The 16,549-nt window shown below is 56.2% G+C and overlaps 1 protein-coding gene across 6 annotated transcripts in view; it reads right to left on the bottom strand.

Moving 5' to 3' along the window:
* The window catches only part of SHANK2 (SH3 and multiple ankyrin repeat domains 2), a 554,755-nt gene that overhangs the window by 269,854 nt on the left and 268,352 nt on the right, over window positions 1-16,549 (bottom strand). For all 6 annotated transcript variants that reach the window (XM_069565267.1, XM_069565270.1, XM_069565265.1 and 3 more), the window contains one exon: window positions 10,796-10,909. In XM_069565267.1, the coding sequence (XP_069421368.1) occupies window positions 10,796-10,909 (114 nt within the window). The remainder of the gene's footprint in view (window positions 1-10,795; window positions 10,910-16,549) is intronic.

The raw sequence follows: 16,549 nt of genomic DNA on the forward strand, positions 1-16,549 counted from the left end.
CTGCACATCTTGTGAATAGACTAAGCCCACTGAATTCTATGCTTGAAAAGGGTAAATCTTACGGTTTGAGAAGTTCATCGCAATTTAAGGAGACAGAAAGCAAGGTGCCACGTCTGAAGTCCTCTAGCTCGTAGAGGGAAGTAAGCCGAGACAGGAAAGAGTTGGCCGTCCAGCACTAATCTTATAACCTGGTTTGATTAACCACATTTTTTTTTTTCTGCTGTACCATATGCCATGTGGGATCCTACTTTCCTGACCAGGGACCGAATCCGCGTCCACTGCAGTAAAAGCATGGGTCTTAACCACTGGACCCGTCAGAGAAGTTCCTTGATGAACCACGTGGAAGCTTCTGGAAGCTGCGTTTGCTGACAATGAGGGTGACTGTCGGTTTATGTCTGTGAGTGATTCCCAAGCAGCCACTTCCCGCCCTGTCTCCTTGGCTGCCCGGGGCCAGGTCCCCCGGGACCCCGGGCTCCTCCTCCTCCTGGCTCCCCCACGCCCCCAGACCCCGCCTCGCTAGGCACAGGGGACACACAGAGCGTCCTCCCAGATGCTTTCCTTCGTGCCACGATTTGCAGGAGCAGGAGCTGGCCCTTCCGTGTCTCCTTACATATGCATGTCTTCCATGTAATCTGCCAATGTGAGATTTCATCTTTCCCAGCATGCAGCCCCCATAAGCCAATGTTTATTCATTATCCCCGGATCTGTTTCCTATCGTCTATTTCAGCAGAGCCAAAAACAACATCCTAACTCAATAACAGAGCACCATCTGATGGCTTTCGTTCTCCAAAATGAGCCACGGCTCACTCGGCGGGGTGGCCCTTGGCTCCTGTCTGTGCCCCAGCTAGAGGGGAGCTCCCAGCCTAGGAGGGAGAGACTGCAGGTCTGTCCTCTCTAGAATGACAGACAGTGGCTCAGGGCTGCCTGCATATCCTGGGAGCATCCCGCCTCCTGCCGGGCATGACAACACCATCTTCTGGGGCACTTAAGAGCCCATCACTCATGGATGATGAGGATGGGACAGCCAGTTACCTAAACAGGGTGCCCAAGCCCCAGTGCCATTCTGCCAGCTCTGCAGGGGGAGGGAGGTCCAGCTCCCTATATTTCGGGTGAGGCAGGGCAGGCAGAGACAGAGATCACTGACTTTGGGTCATTTGAAGGGACCACTCCCTGAGCAATCTCCAGGAGCCAGACTCAAAGACACTGTTGCCTGGAATGCTGGTACTTCCTTAGGTCTCAGAGTAGCCCACCACCTTCCCTGTGGTCCACAAACTCAATGGTTTTAAAGAGATCTCATCCAGTAGAGAGGGAGAGGTTTAAAGTGAGAGAAGCTCCATCACTGGAACTGAGATGAGCTGTGTATGAGAGGGAGAATGGGTCAATACCATCCTCATGCAACGTCTACCATCCTCCCATCCATCCATCAATCCATCCACACATCCACCCATCCATCCATCTCTCCATCCATCCACACATCCACCCACCCACCCACCAATCCAACCATCCAATCTCTCCACACATCCACTCATCCATCCATCCATCCACCCATCCATCCACCTACCCATGTATCCATCCATCCACACATCCACCCACCCACCCATCCATCCCTCCATTCACCCATCCACCCACGCCTTTACCCACGTGTCCATCCACTCATCCATCCATCCAATCTCTCCACACATCCACCCATCCATCTGTTCATCCATCAGTCCATTCATTCATCCACCCATCCACCCACCCACCCATCCATCCCTCCATTCACCCATCCACCCTAACCTTTACCCACGTGTCCATCCACCCACCCATCAATCCAACCATCTAATCTCTCCACACATCGACTCACCCACCCATCCATCCACCTACCCATGTATCCATCCATCCACACATCCACCCACCAACCTACCCATCCATCCATTCACCCATCCACCCAAACCTTCACCCACGTGTTCATTCACCCATTCATCCAACCTCTCCACACATCCACCCATCCATCTGTTCATCTATCAATCCACCCATCCATCCACCTACCCACCCATCCAGCCAGCCAGCCAGCCATTTACCCATCCACCCGACCACCCAAACCTTCACCCACATGTCCATTCACCCGTCCATCCATCCACTCAAACTCTCACCCATCTGTCCATTTACTGCCCCTCCCTCATCTACTCACCCATCCCAAAAGTACTTTCTCAGCACTTGGTCCATTTCAGACCTCACGTCCTGTATGGGGAATGCCACTATGAACTACTTGTATCCTCCTGGTTCTCTGCCCTCGTGGAAGGGTAATACACCTCGGTCAACTCACCTTACAAATCATATTTACAAACTAACTCACAGGCCCACTCCTTCCATCCCCTTGGCTGGCACCAGGTACACAGATTATATCTGCCCCAGAGCAGAGGATGGCCCTGGGCCTGGCCCTGAGAGATTTCCAAATGCTGGTGGGTCAGCTTGCATCCTGAGCAGGTAACAGTCTTGAGACAAGACGGCACAGCTGCTGTCCTTGAAACTCAGATAACGGAACGGCCCCACAGGGACGGGTTTGTACAGCAAGAAGGGGAGCAGGAAGGTGTCTGTAGAGAGTCCCATGCAGAGCAGAGCACAGCTCGTGAATACCAGTCTTCACCATCATCACAGACTGAACAGTGTCCCCAGCCTCACAGGTCGAAGCCCTAATCCTCAATAGGACTGCATTTGGAAACAGGGTCTTTAAGGAGATAATCAGAGTTAAATGAGGTCATAACGGTGGACCCTCACCCAACAGAATCGGTGTGCTTGTGAGAAGAGGGGCGACACCAGGGATGTGCCGGTATGAAGGCCACGTGAGGACATGGGGAGAAGACGGCCACCGGCTTGCTGAGGAGAAGAGCCTCAGGAGGAACCCACCCTGCCCGCACCTGGCCCTCGGAGTCCCGCCTCCAGAACTCAGGAAGATAAACAGCTGCTGTTTAAGCCCCCTTGGTCTGTGGCATCTTGTCACAGCAGCCCTTCTCTGCCCGCTGCCATCCACACAGGAGGCCCAGGGTGGAAGCAAGAGTTGTCGCCCACCCCGCTCCCTGCCCCCCCAACCCCAGAAGCCTGGCCTGTAGGGACCACCACTGTGCAAGGAGGCCGAGGGGACTGTGGACAGAGCTGGAGACACCACGTCCTGTGGGGCCAGGAGGGGCCGTGGAGGAGGGCAGGGCTGGTACCCGCGTCAGCAGGTTGCCACGGTAACCAAGGGCCGGCCACCACCACTGCGGGGAAGGGAGAGGGCTTGGGTCCCAGGCTGACACGGAGGACTGAATCCTCCCGATAGAAGCAGGCAGACCTGGCAGAGCTCTATTTTGGGGGCGAGCCCGAGCGTGGAAACCGGTATTTAAAACACAGAGCAGCTGCCTGGAGTCAACGCACACACACCCAGGCGGCGAGGCTCCAAGTATATTTTAATAAAATGGCGTAAAAGAAAGAGGGTGGTGGGGGGTGGGGGAGGCTGTGTGCTTCTGCCACGGTTGTTTAACAAAAACACAATCATTAGCAGCCAGGACAATGAGTCCCCATGTTTGGTTTATTCTCCGTTAGGGAACAGCTAGTAACTGGAAGCCGGCTCTCTCGTCGCTTATTAATATTTTGGATTACAGTTGTGCTAATAGAGTCATTTGCCTATATTTTTAAATGTTCTAAAGATAACAAAAACATTCTATTTTGGAGCCGACTGTGCCCACCGTGGCATGTTGCAGACGGTTCGCACGCTCCGTGACTAATGGGGCGTCTGTTTAAGCGGGACTGCGCTGGGCCCTGCCCCCGTGGCCGCACCCAGAACGCACCCAGAGCCGCTCCCGCCTCGTCTCCCGGGGGAAGTTGGTCATGGCATGGCCTCCTCTCCTGGTCAGAGAGCCCAGAGGCTCTGGCCTCTCAGCTGAAGGGGTGGCTGCGGCTGAGCACGTGGAGCCCCTTGGCTGGTGGAGCACACAACTGGCCTGGGCACACCCCCCTTCCCTCAGCCCTGCCCAGGCCTGGCACGCAATCACACTCACCCACCCCAGCCTCAGTGACTGATTCCGGGGTGGGGGACTACGGATGACCCAAGTCAACCTAACCAGGGCCAGGCCTGGGATGTTTGCCGAGGAGGTAGGGAGACTCCATCTCCTGTCAAAACCTCTCTGCTGGACGAGGACCGAGGAGGACGGAACCCAGGGCGACGAGGACCAGGCTGAGAGGTGAGCTGCCTGGAGAAGAAAACCGCCAGCACGCAGGAGGTTTCCGCCCAGGTCAGCCCAGATCGCATTCGACTGGCTCAGCCCAGATCCAGGGTGGCCCCAGGCTGTGGGCCTGATGGGGTGGCAGGGAGGACCTCAGGGCATGCTGCTGCACGAGGGGGCTTCTGTGCCAAGACAGACTCCGGGGGGGGACCTGGGCCTGGGGTGCTAGGCCCCACATCTGCTCACCATCCCACCCTCAAACCTGAGGAGGCTTGAAGACGGCAACTGAAAGTTTGGGGTGAGCCCAGGGCAGGCCTGGGGCCTATGGTGGGGAACAGGGAGGTCTCTGGAGGGCACTGGGGGTCCAGAGCAGCCCCAGGGGTTTGAGGGCTCCAGGGGCTCCATCTCACGCCTTCTGCAGGTAGGATCTTGTGGGTCTGGGGCACACGGGCCAACTGTGCTGACAGTGACCAGCCGTGGCCTTGGCATTATTTCCACCAGGTCACAGCAGCTGAAACCAGAGATTGCCTGGACTTCCGTTTACTGGGAGCAAGGAAACAAACGCTCAAACACCCCGTCTGCCTCAGGGATCGTCCAGCTTCCGGGTGGGGGGTCAAAGAGCAGGGGTCTTGCTGTCAGCAGAGGAGCCCCCAGTGGGCTGGGCCTCTTGCCGCCCTGGAAAAGAACCCAGGGCACGGGTCTGCACCACGGCCCGAGCGACTCCCTAAGGGTGAGGGGACTCTGAGGCGTCCGCAGCAGTGGGGCAGGGCCATGAGACCAGGGTAAGTGCCAAGTAGAAACAGAGCTGGGGTGAAGAGCAGCCCGTCAATGCCAAGGCTAACAACACAGAATCGATTCTTTCCTGCCGGCTTTTTCCAGCTCTGGTGGAGGGGGGGCGCCTCACGGACCCCAGAGCCGGCCAGTCCTCCTGCAGTCACCTCGGCCACCTCTGGAATGCAGGGGGGAGGGGCAGTTAGACCGAGACCCACAGGGGCTGGGGGGAGGTGGGGGGAGCCATCACGATACGGATCCACCCCCGCCGTCCAGAGTACCACGTGCCCTCAGAGCATCGAAGGGGCTGGCACGCCATCACGGCTACTGGGGCACTGACTCTGTAGAATAAATGTGTGATGGGTGTGGGGGTCGGGCATGTACCTAATTAACTGTCCATGTCCTCCAAAGCGCCGTCCTCCACACACACACTGCACAGTTACATCACTACCCAAGCACCTTGTTGTCAACTCTCTGGGCTGATGCACGCAAACAGGTGTGTCTGTATAAATCGGGACACACCTCCATCTCTCCCGCATCGAAACAAGACCTCCTACAACCCTGCTCCCCCTCCGATGCTGCACATGCATCACCTGGAGCCTTCATGTCCTTCCCAGGTGAAGAAACCCATGCAGAGCCGTGCTCCCCTGAGGGAGGAGCCAGCCGGGAGCCAGGGGGACTGAGAAGGAGCCAGGGCTTCCCCCGAGTCCCCATCACTCCAGGTGGACGCGCATGGGGATTAGTCGGGATCCTGTGCTGGGCACCCCCTGGGGGGCTGCCCAATTGCAGGGCTATACCGGAGCACAAAGCGTTACAAGTCTGAAAGGGTCAGCCCCCGCCCAGACAGGATGCCACGGAGAAAAGTCTGCTGGAAACACACACGGTCTTAAGACGTCAGAAGCAAGGTCAAGATGAGCAAGTGCGTCACTTGTGAGAGAAATAAACCACCAAACTCTTCATGGAACTGAGTGGAGCTTATATTAAATATCAACAAACCACCCAACGACCCAAGGCCACCGTTTCAGTCTGCCTTTGGCTACCCTTGGCTGCTGGTCTTTGTCATTAGGCGACGAGAAATCAGTTGGTCCTGCTCACAGGCAAAAAGTACCTTAAGTAGGGTTCTCCATCGCGCCGTTCCTTCCCCGAAACATTTGCCTGTTGTTTAGTGCATGTGGGTGAGATTTGTAGCAACATGTTCGCTTTACAATATACAAAAGTGTTGTTTAATCACTCAGTCATATCTGACTCTTTGTGACCCCGTGGACTGTAGCCCACCAGGCTCCTCTGTCCATGGGATTTCCCACGCAAGAATACTGGAGCAGTTTGCTATTTCCTCCTCCAGGGGATCTTCCCAACCCGCATCTCCTGCATTGGCAGGCTGGTTCTTTACCAGTGAACCACCAGCAAAGACCAATATAAAAGTGGTCCTACACCAAAGAGAAAGCTTCTCAGGGCTCAAGCCAGCCAACTCTGTGCAGAAGCAGCTTGGTGCATGGAAACATTTAAAAAATATCTTCTCCCGTCTTCTGGATTCTATGTATACTCAACATAATTTTCAACATTAAAAAACAGGCGCTATAAAAAGTGCTAATTGTGAAAAAAAAAAAAGAATGGAGAAATTGGACTTCATTTAAAATTTTAAAGAACTTTCCACTTGTTAACAGACACGGAAAATAAAAACGCTATCACAGACGGGGAAAAGTCTTTGCAACAGACACCTGATCGAGGACTGATCCCGGAATCTGTAGAGGACTCCTCTAAGCTGGTGATGGCAAGATAGAGCCCAGTGAAAAATGGACAGAACGCTTGAACCGATACTTTGCAAGAGAAGCTATAAGTAAGGTAAGTAAGCACTTGTTGCTCAGTTACTAAGTCGTGTCCGACTCTGTGACCCCATGGACTGCAGCACACCATTCCTGCAGCCTCTTCTGTCCTCTACTATCCCCAAGAGTTTGCTCAAATTCATGTCCACTGATTCGGTGATGCTATCTAACCATCTCATCCTCTGCCACCCCCTTCTCCTTTTGCCTTCAATCTTTCCCAGCATCAGGGCCTTTTCCAACAAGTTGGCTCTTTTCAACAGATGACCAAAGTATTGGAGCTTCAGCATCAGTCCTTCCAGTGGATATTTAGGGCTAATTTCCTTCAGGATTGACTGGTTTGATTTCCTGGCAGTCCAAGGGATGCTCAAGAGTGTTCTCCAACACCACAATTTGAAAGCATCAATTTTTTGTTGTTCAGCCTTCTTTATGGTCCAACTCTCACATCCATACATAACTATTGGAAAAATCATAGGTTTGACTCTATGGACCTGTGTGGTGTTTAATCACATTAGTCATCAGAATAATGCAACTTATACCTACAGTAAGAGATTCTCCACACCCATCTGAATGGCTGAAATTAGACTGATATTGCCAAATGTTGCTGAGAAGTGGAGCCACTGGAACGCTCCCACACAGCTGGCTGGAGTACTAGCTGGCACAGTAGTTTGGACAACTGTTTGGCAGTCTCTTATAACATTAAACACACTCCTATCTGTGGCCCTAGGTGCTTCCCCAAGAGAAAGGAAAAGACATCTAACCAAAAGTCCATTACCTGGAGCACGCAGAAACATCCTGGGGCATGAATATACAATACAACACTCACAGACAAGACCATTTACAGAGCCCTGACTTACACCCCTGCAATGGCATCCAGCAGCGTGGAACACGCCGGGCTCAGGAGTGCGTGCTGTGAGTTCCAGCTCTGAAGCAACCGCAGGCTACCCTGATCTCTGGTGGCAAGCTAAAACTGAGAACCCTGTGGGGACTTCCTGGAGACAGACCCCCACCCCCATGTACCTTGCCTCTTGTTTGTAGAAAAGCTTTAGCTTTCCAGGCCTTCCCCAAGTTCCGAAGCGCAAATTTAATCAGATAAATACAAAACCAAAGGGAAACAGTCAAGCCAGACAGAATAATAATAGTTTTGCCGTAAAACAAAGTCAAGGACCTTCAGTCCCTCCTCAAGGGCTATAGACGATATTCTGAGCCACACTCTTGAGCTGTTTTGCAGATGCTAAAACCCCCACCAGGCGGAAGAAGTTAACTGCATGCTGCCTACAAGCACACAGACCCTGGAGTGCACGAAGCCCTAAGTTGATGGTTGAGATTCCAGAAACATCAGGCTATTGCCTCACCGCCAACCAATCAGAGAGCTGCACACGGGCTGGCCACGCCCCCACGCCCCTCTCCCTCGAAAGTGGGGCTTTTGAACTTGAGCTGCCCATTCTCCCTGCTTTGTGACGCCTTGCAATAAACGCTGCATTTTCCCTCACCACAGCCCGGTGTCAGTAGGTTGGCTGTGCTGCAAGTTGGGTGAGTGGACCCAAGTTTGGTTTTGGCGAAAGAATCAGAACCAGGGTGGCCTCTGGTTGGCAGGTAGGTGACGGGAAAGCAGCCAGAGAGACCATTCTGGGACGATGGACATGTTTTCTTGATTGCAGTTGGAGACACAGGTGTACACATTTGTCCAAACGCACTGAACTCTGCTACTACGTGGCCATTTTTACTGCATGGAAGCCATCACCTTTATAAAAGATGGTGCTAAGTCGCAGTCTCAGAAAGCCTAAGGCAAAGAGAACCCAACAGGAGCCACTCTGGTCTCCCCACCCGAACTGAAGTGAAAAGTGACAGTCGCTCAGTCACGTCTGACTCTGCAACCCCGTGGGCGGCCGCCCACCAGGCTCCTCTGAGTTCTGTAAAGTGGAGAAAAGGAGGCAAAGCGAGGGCCAGAGACGAACAGCCTGAGGCCTGGCCCACAACTGGGGGGTTTGAGGACGGAGAAGAGACCACCGGTCAAGGGATGCAGTGGCCTCCAGAACCTGGAAAAGGCAAGAAAATGGACCGTCCCCTAGAGGTCCCACAAAGCAACACAGCCCAGCTGACACCATCATGACACCACCCTCCCCTCCACCGCACTCCTGACCTCCCGAACCGCAGGCTATCACACATGTGTTTGAAGCCACCACGTTCGTGGAAAAACTGTCCAGCTCCTAAGATCCTTAACCATAGTGTGGATCACACACTATTATGGTTATCCACATACAGCATGGATTGGAAGGACTGATGCTGAAGCTGGAGCTCCAGGACTTTGGCCACCTGATGCAAAGAGCTGACTCACTGGAAAAAACCTTGATGCTGGGAAAGACTGAGGGCAGGAGGAGAAGGGGGCAACAGCGGATGAGATGGTTGGATGGCATCATTGACTCTATGAACATAAATTTGAGCAATGTCCAGGAGAGAGTGAAGGAAGGGGAGCCTGGCCTGCCGCTGTCCATGGGGTCACAAACAGCTGGAGATGACTGGGCAACTGAACAACAACCCTCCCTCCCTCCAGGAAGCTGGTATTTTCTGGAGGACGCAGGGAGCAGGAAGGCCCAAATGACCCTCACACGTGGTCTCTCTGGGCTCTTCCGTCCAGGTGTGAAATTGCCAGCAATACCAGGCACCCACATGCCTGAGTCTTCCGGTGGAAGCGTGGGAGCAGAAAAGCAGTGGTGCTGAAGCTGTTAACTGGGGGAGAGAGGGAGGGCTGGATTTCCTCCCGGTCAGGAGGGGAGGGGTGAGGTGTCCAGCAACCTGGAAAGGCAGGTCAAGCTCACAGGCTGCAGCCTTGCCCTTCCCAGACCAGAGAGGCTGGGCAGCTGCTCACAGGAGAGCACAGGTGTGGGCCAGCAGGTGCTGGGCACTGGAAGGGTCAGGAAGTCCAGCCTGTACCAGGAGCTCAGAATATCATCGCCAAACCCATGAAAACATGCTCCCATCTGCCTGCTGACCACCAGTCCACCTGGCCTAGCATAACCAGTCTTCCCTTTCAGGGTCGAGTGAGTGACAGCTCTTGACTCGACAACCTTACGAGACAGCAAAGGTGACCATCCCCATCTGGGTTTAACCTAAGCAGGACTGTGGGAAGCTTGGCACAGACTGACACGCTCACAGAATCCCATTCTCAGAAAGGGAACCAGCTGGGCGCCCTCCATTTCCGCAGACCGAAGACACATCCCGTTTTTCCGTGCTTGCCTGTTCAGGACAGCTAATTTCCCGGTCAGGCTGGCCCAGCTAGAGCTGGACTGGGAACCTCAAATGCGTCAGGGCCACCAGACTGCCACAGATGCAGCAAAGCTCCTGGCTGCAAAGCAAGCGTGGCTACTCCTGCCACGTGCGTCCCAAGACTGGGATTCTACCAGAAGTGGGCAGGGCGCGTGTTGACCAGGCTCTTACAAGAAACCGCTGCTCTGCGTGGCTCCAGCGCATCCATCCTTTCTCAGCACTCTTTTACGTAAGTGGAGTCCTCTTAACATTTTAATCCACTCATTCTTTTGGCAACCACATTCAGGGCAGGTGTCAGAGCTGTACCTGGGAGTTTGGGGAGGGGCTGGAATGACTTGCTTCGGTGAGCACCAACCTCCTTCTAGCACTTTTCATTGAGACATCAAACCTCAAGTCCTCAGGGAGGGCCTGGCAGAAGCCGGTGGGAAATGCAAAGCTGCCTGTTATGAAAGTTGGCGTGAGAGATCGATAGAATAGTTTCAAGCATTCAATCAACCCCCCGAAGCCTTTTTCCAATGGCTCGAACGCATGGTCCAAGTTTCCTGGCAAGTGCACTGAGCGGCATTTTAACTACAAGCTTCCGGCTGCTCCTCCCCGCCGCACCGGTTCCTGGTTCGAACAAAAGCCGGTGGGATGGCGTCCACCGCTCAGAGGATCAGAGATGTCCTCCTGAGAGTACCTGCCGCGCACTGGACATCGCCACCACGCCGACCCCAGGCCCGGGAGGGGTGGACCACGAGGGCGGGGTCCGCTTACCTGCCTGGCTGTCCCGGGGCTTGCCGTGGACCTCCTCCACACACTCTGCGGGGAACCATCCGATGTGGCCACGGGCGCTGCCTTCCCAGAAGCCACCTTCGCCGATGCTCAGAACTGCACACGGAAAGGGGCGGGGTTAGTGGGCGGGGCTTGGGGGATGAGGCCGTGAAGGGCGGGCGGCTCTGCTCTATTTGGCGGCTGACCACGCCCCCTTCCAGCGGGGGACCAGGGGCCTGGCAAAGCGTCCCTCAGAAGGGGCAGTGCGGAGCCTCTGAGCCCCTCTGCCTGCTAGGCCTGGGTGCGAGGATGCACGCATGGGCATCCCGGCGTCCTCGTATCTTGCAGCACAAGGCCTGTGGCCCCTGTGTCCTGTCCCTTGGGTCCCAGTTGAGATGGAAGGTTGGGGGCCTCCAAGTCCTCATCATCAGTTATTTCAAGTGTCAGAGTCGGGGGACAGGCCACCCCGATGAAGAGAAGGAACCATGAGGTCCCGAGCTGGGGGCGGGGGAACAAGAGTCCAGGCTCACAGGATGTCCTAAGTTAGTTTGATGAAACAGAATTCACAGCAGGAGATGGAGAAGCAGCCTGCCTGGCAGCTACAAGACACCACCTGGACTTGAAGCGGGCTGGCCGATGCCCCACACGGGTGGCCCGGGCCTTCAGCTGGTTTGTTAATGAAGAACCTACAGATTATGTTGGTGCTACAGGCAGCAGGGGGCAATATACACGGCCTGAATATCCAACGGAAGGACTGATGCTGCCGCTGAAGCTCCAGCACTTTGATTACCTGATGTCAAGAGCCGATTCACTGGAAAAGACCCTGATGCTGGGAAAGATTGAAGGCAGGAGGAGAAGGGGATGACAGAGGATGAGTTGGTTGGATGGCATCACCGACTCAACGGACATGAGTTTGAGCAAGCTCCGGGAGTTGGTGATGGACAGGGAGGCCTGGCGTGCCGCAGCCCATGGGGTCGCAAAGAGTTGGACACGACTGAGCAACTGGACTGACTGACTGACAAGCAGCAGGGAGCCACTGTAAGAAAGGAGAAGGGCAGCGGGACAGACACAGCTGCTCTGCCTGCAGGGCTGAGCGCGCTGGGCTCCCCTCCCTGGGCTCAGCGCTGAGTGCGGCAAGGGCCTCAGACGAGGATGAAGCATATTTGTTTTTAAACTTGACCAATGCTGAGCATAGGTGAGCAATGCAAATCCAAAGACAAGAGGGCCCAGGCACTGCCTGGACAAATGCTTGGGCTATCAGGGATAAGAGCTCGGTGGGGAGGGTGGGGAGGGTCTTTGTCTCCTAGGCCTGGGATGCTGGGCTGGGGGCTCTTCCCGCCCCCCAGCAATGCCCGGCTCCCTCAGAGCATGGCTGTGCCTCAGGTCAGTATAATCTCTGCAAGTCTGAAGCTTCTGTAAATTACCAGGGAGCCCCAGGCCCCAAGGCTGTGGAGGAGGGACCATGACCACAGACCTCATCTTAATCTCTGAGACCAGATAAAGGATGCCTAGACCCATGAGTTTTGAAGGTCAACAGCACAGAGAATATCGGTCTTAAAAGTCCTTGCCTGATAATTCAAATAAATGGCCTGAACAAATGAGACGACAAGCCCTCCGCCGGACCAGGATGATGGTAATCCCTCGGACCACTTTCTCCAAAAATTGGTGCTGGTCTCACGCTCCGTGCAGCCCGGCTGATGTACACCACGGGGGCCCAGCTTGGACGTGAGAGGGTCATCTCAGAGCACGGTCCTGGATGGCCGGGGAGGGGGGACAGGGGCCAGTGCGCTGTCTGGCCAGTGCCTGCCCGCCCTCCTTCTTGGCAGCTGTGAGCAGGCCCCTGTGCTGTCGTTTCTATGGTCTGGGGGTGGGGGGAGTCCAGGGAGACACCCAGCAGCTCCTGGAATGCCTGCCTCTCTTTTTCCCACTTGTCAGAGTAGGAAAACGCTCCACAGCTCAGAGCGGCCCCAGGTGTGAAAGGACATGCTAACCTCACAGCAGGGACCTCCGGCCATCACTGGCTCTGCCTGCCTCCGGCCCCCTCCAGGGACCACACACCCAGACCCATGTAGAATCCGTACAGAGAACACGCTTCTGGGTGTGACTGTTAGTACAAGAGAGAATGACCAGCCATGGACAGCTGACTCGAGAGCCGGGAGACGGGTGGGAGGACGCGGTCCACTCGGGGACCCTTCCCAGTGACCTTGGGGGACAGAGGAGCCACAGTCTGTGGGCGAGGGAGGGAGAAAGGGCCCAGGTTGGTCCTGGGTCTCTGGGTCAGCAATGGTAGCTGGGGGTCCTCTTTCCTGGGGCAGGAGGGAGGGAGGGGATGTGTGCGGGGTCCCGTCTGGACCAGGCTGTGTGTTAAGGGAGGGACTCACTTCTGTCCCTCAGTGAGTCCAGCAGCCAGGCCTGCTGGCTCATCCGGCCTCACCGTGGGCCTGCACTCTGGGCAGTCTGTCCACCCACATCCTGGGGCGGGGCTTAATGGCTCTCCAGGCCACGTGCCCCTGGTATAGCGAAGAGGGAGCTGGGTTGGGCTCACGTGTGAATTCTTGTTCTAAGTTACTGAAAAGTCAACATGTCACACCTGGGAAGCGACAGTCTTCACTGTCCTTTACAGGCTGGCCAGCTCCCAGAGGCCTAAACGAACTGGCTGGAGAAGGTGCCAGGGAAGCCTCCGCCCCCAAAGCTGCCCCCAGGCCCAGCCTTGTCCCTCAAAGACACGCAGCCTCCCTCGTAAAGAGAAAAGCAATAATAACCACCTATGCTGGATTAGGCTGGCAAAGTTAACAGGCCCCCACCCCCACCCCAGCCCACCCTGCCTGGTCACCAGGGAAGGACCCGACTGAGGGGAGGGGCTGGCCTCTGGGTTGAGAAAGCCGAGCCCCAGGCCCGCCCGCATTCTGCACCCACTCCTGGATAGGCATGGGCATCTACAGCACCAGAACTTCCGGCCATCATCACCAGGAGGAGCAGGACAGTGCCCTGTGCCCAGGCGCCCCCCAGCTCAGAGATGCTGGGGTGCACTTTCCCAGGGGTATGAGCTCAGTGTCCACTGGGAGCACTAAGACCCGCCTCGTAGGGCTGAGCAGAAGGTGTGAGTAACATGAAAGCTGCAGGTGGTCAGCAGGACTCCAGGGCCCACCCACCTGCCACCTGGACCCCGGAACCAGAGACAGTGAATCCCGAGGCTTAGTCGGCCCGGTCTGGGGACTGTCGTTAGAGCGGCCTGTGCTGCTCACACGGTGGGACCCGACGCCTGCGGCCGGCAGCTGCTAGGAGGTTTGCACGGAGAATGTGAGCTGTACCAGCGGTGAGCCTGACGAACAGCAGGCACCGACGAGTCTCCACCTGTATTCTTCTGTTATCACCTCCGACACGGGGCCAAGGACACGCAGCCCCCAGACACGAAGTGAGTGACCCCTGGGCCACTTGGAGGGCTCTCCAGGCCCTTCCCAGGCCAGCTTGCTGCAGGTCGCCCCCCCGGGCCTGAGGGGACAGCGAGGGGGACGGATGGACCCATGGGGGGTAAAAGCCCAGGGCTGCGGGCTAGCTGGCTTCAGAGCAGGGCGGGGCCAGGAGACCCAGTGCTCCGTATCTGGGGGCCCCGGCTGAGGCGGTGCACACAGATAGAGCAGACCATTCGGCCCCGCTTCACCTTCACACGAGCCACCAGACCCCCGCCCCCTGGGCAGCTGACTGCAGATTCAGGGGTCACCCCTCCAGGAAGAGATGCGGTTATTTTTAGCATCGCCGCCGCCCAAGGGGCAGCAGGCAACAGCTGCTCAGCGCAGTGAGCCTGGGCAGCCTGACCTTCCCAGCTTCCTCGGAACAGTGGCTGCCCCTGGGGGTGGCTCTCCTGGCCAGGGATCGCTGCCTGCCTTCCGCCTGGGAGGAGGGCGGGGGGGGGGGGGTGTCACGGCCACAGCAGGTGGACCCCCCGTGAGAGCTGCAGGAGGGCCTGCGGGACCTGGGCGTCTCCAGCTCCCGGCGACCCGTGGCCAGCCAGCTCTGCTGGGAAGGGAGTTCCCGGGCACTTTCCACACCCGCCCCTCCCTCAGCCTGCAAGTTGGGGGCAGTGAGAGAGAAGCTGCCCACCCCACCCCCCGCCTCCTCGGGCAGTAACAGCTTTCTGAACTAACACCGCCGCGTCAGGAGGCTCTTGTCCAGGGATGGCCACGTGCTCAGCAAGGGCTTTTTAGCCGCCTTCCGTCTGCACTCGGCAGGAAGCCGCAGGCACACACCTCCTTGGGTGCCAGTCAACTAGTCAGCAAAGGCTGTGCCCTGTGGGCGGGTGGTGAGCTGGCCAGACGGGGAGCTGTCGCGGGGTCAACTGAAAAGTAGTCCACATGCAGGGGGAAAAAAAGTCTTCCCCACAATGGGCTCTGGTATTAAAATTTCACACTGCAGGTCGTGTAATTTAAATGCGTATACTTTAAAAGTTAGCAAAAATATTGTGTTAAACTATGTAGAGACAATCAGGGGCTTCCAACGCTCAAAGGGCCCCCTGGACCCCACCCTCGGAGGCAGCCATAAACCCTGTGTGTGTGTGTGTGCGTGCGTGTGTGCTCAGCTGTGTATGGCTCTTTGCAACCCCGTGGACTGTAGGCTACCAGGCTCCTCTGTGCAGGGGTTCTCCAGGCAAGAATGCTGGAGTGGGCTGCCATTTCCTCCTCCAGGGGGTCTTCCTGACCCAGGGATCGAACCCTGTGTCTTACGTCTCCTGCACTGGCAGGCGGGTTCTTTGCCACCGAACGTGGATAGAAGTAGGTGGGCCTGGTTGGGAAGCATGCTCGCTGAGGAGAAAGGGGAGGGGAGCTAGACAAAGGAGCCCCTTCTGCACGTCTGTGGGGACTCAGGGTGGTCCCCAGGGCAGGGCTGTTGGGGGGCACGTGAGGAGAAACCCGCGTTCTGAGTCGGCTGCTGAGCCAGAACGAGGAAGCCAGGAAAACGGCCAGCTGGAAACGAGCGGAGGTGTCCCCACAAGGGAAAGAGCCAGAGAGGGCCTGGCAAGCTCAGCACCCCCACATCTCTGAGCAGATGCAGAGCAGCTCAGCTCAAGTTGGGGACCTGAGCTGTCACCCAGGCAACCCTCCAAAACGAAAGAAGGAGAAGGAACTGAAGCCACCATCGCCACAACTTAACACCCTGATGCCCAGAACGCAACAGAAGATTACCAGACACAAAGGCCCTAGAGGCTGGGGCCTGTGGCCCGGAGAAGAGAAAAGCCGGTGAGCCTGACCTGACCCTCATGGAGAGACGACAGATGGCGATTTCAGAGGGACGATGACACCCACCCACGCTGGGTGGGTTAACCACCACGTGCTTCCAAAGGAGTGAAAATCTCAACAGAGCAACAGGAAGGCTTAGCAGATAGACAGAAACTATATTAAAAAAAATACACATGGAAACCCTAGAGTTTAAACATGTTATTTCTGAAATTGAAAAATTCACCAGATGGACTTAACAGAGAAGAGGACGTTTCGAGGCAAAGAGCAAGTGAACTTGAAAACAGACCAACAGAAATGACCTGAGGTTAAAAAAAAATGATGGGAATGAAATGAACAGAGCCCCTGGGACTGGCTGACGCCACCAGATGGTCAAGTTTGCATGCATCTGGACCAGCAGAAGGAGCTGAGGGGGAGAACGGGGCTCCAGCTGTCCTCCAGGTGATGCTGGCCAGATTACTGCACCGGGTGGAGGAGAAAGCAGGTCACCGCCTGGTCAAGGCCAGATGGGTTGAGCTTGACCGAC

The sequence above is a fragment of the Ovis canadensis genome, chromosome 21 (assembly GCF_042477335.2).
Source record: "Ovis canadensis isolate MfBH-ARS-UI-01 breed Bighorn chromosome 21, ARS-UI_OviCan_v2, whole genome shotgun sequence".
In the NCBI taxonomy this organism is placed as follows: domain Eukaryota; kingdom Metazoa; phylum Chordata; class Mammalia; order Artiodactyla; family Bovidae; genus Ovis; species Ovis canadensis.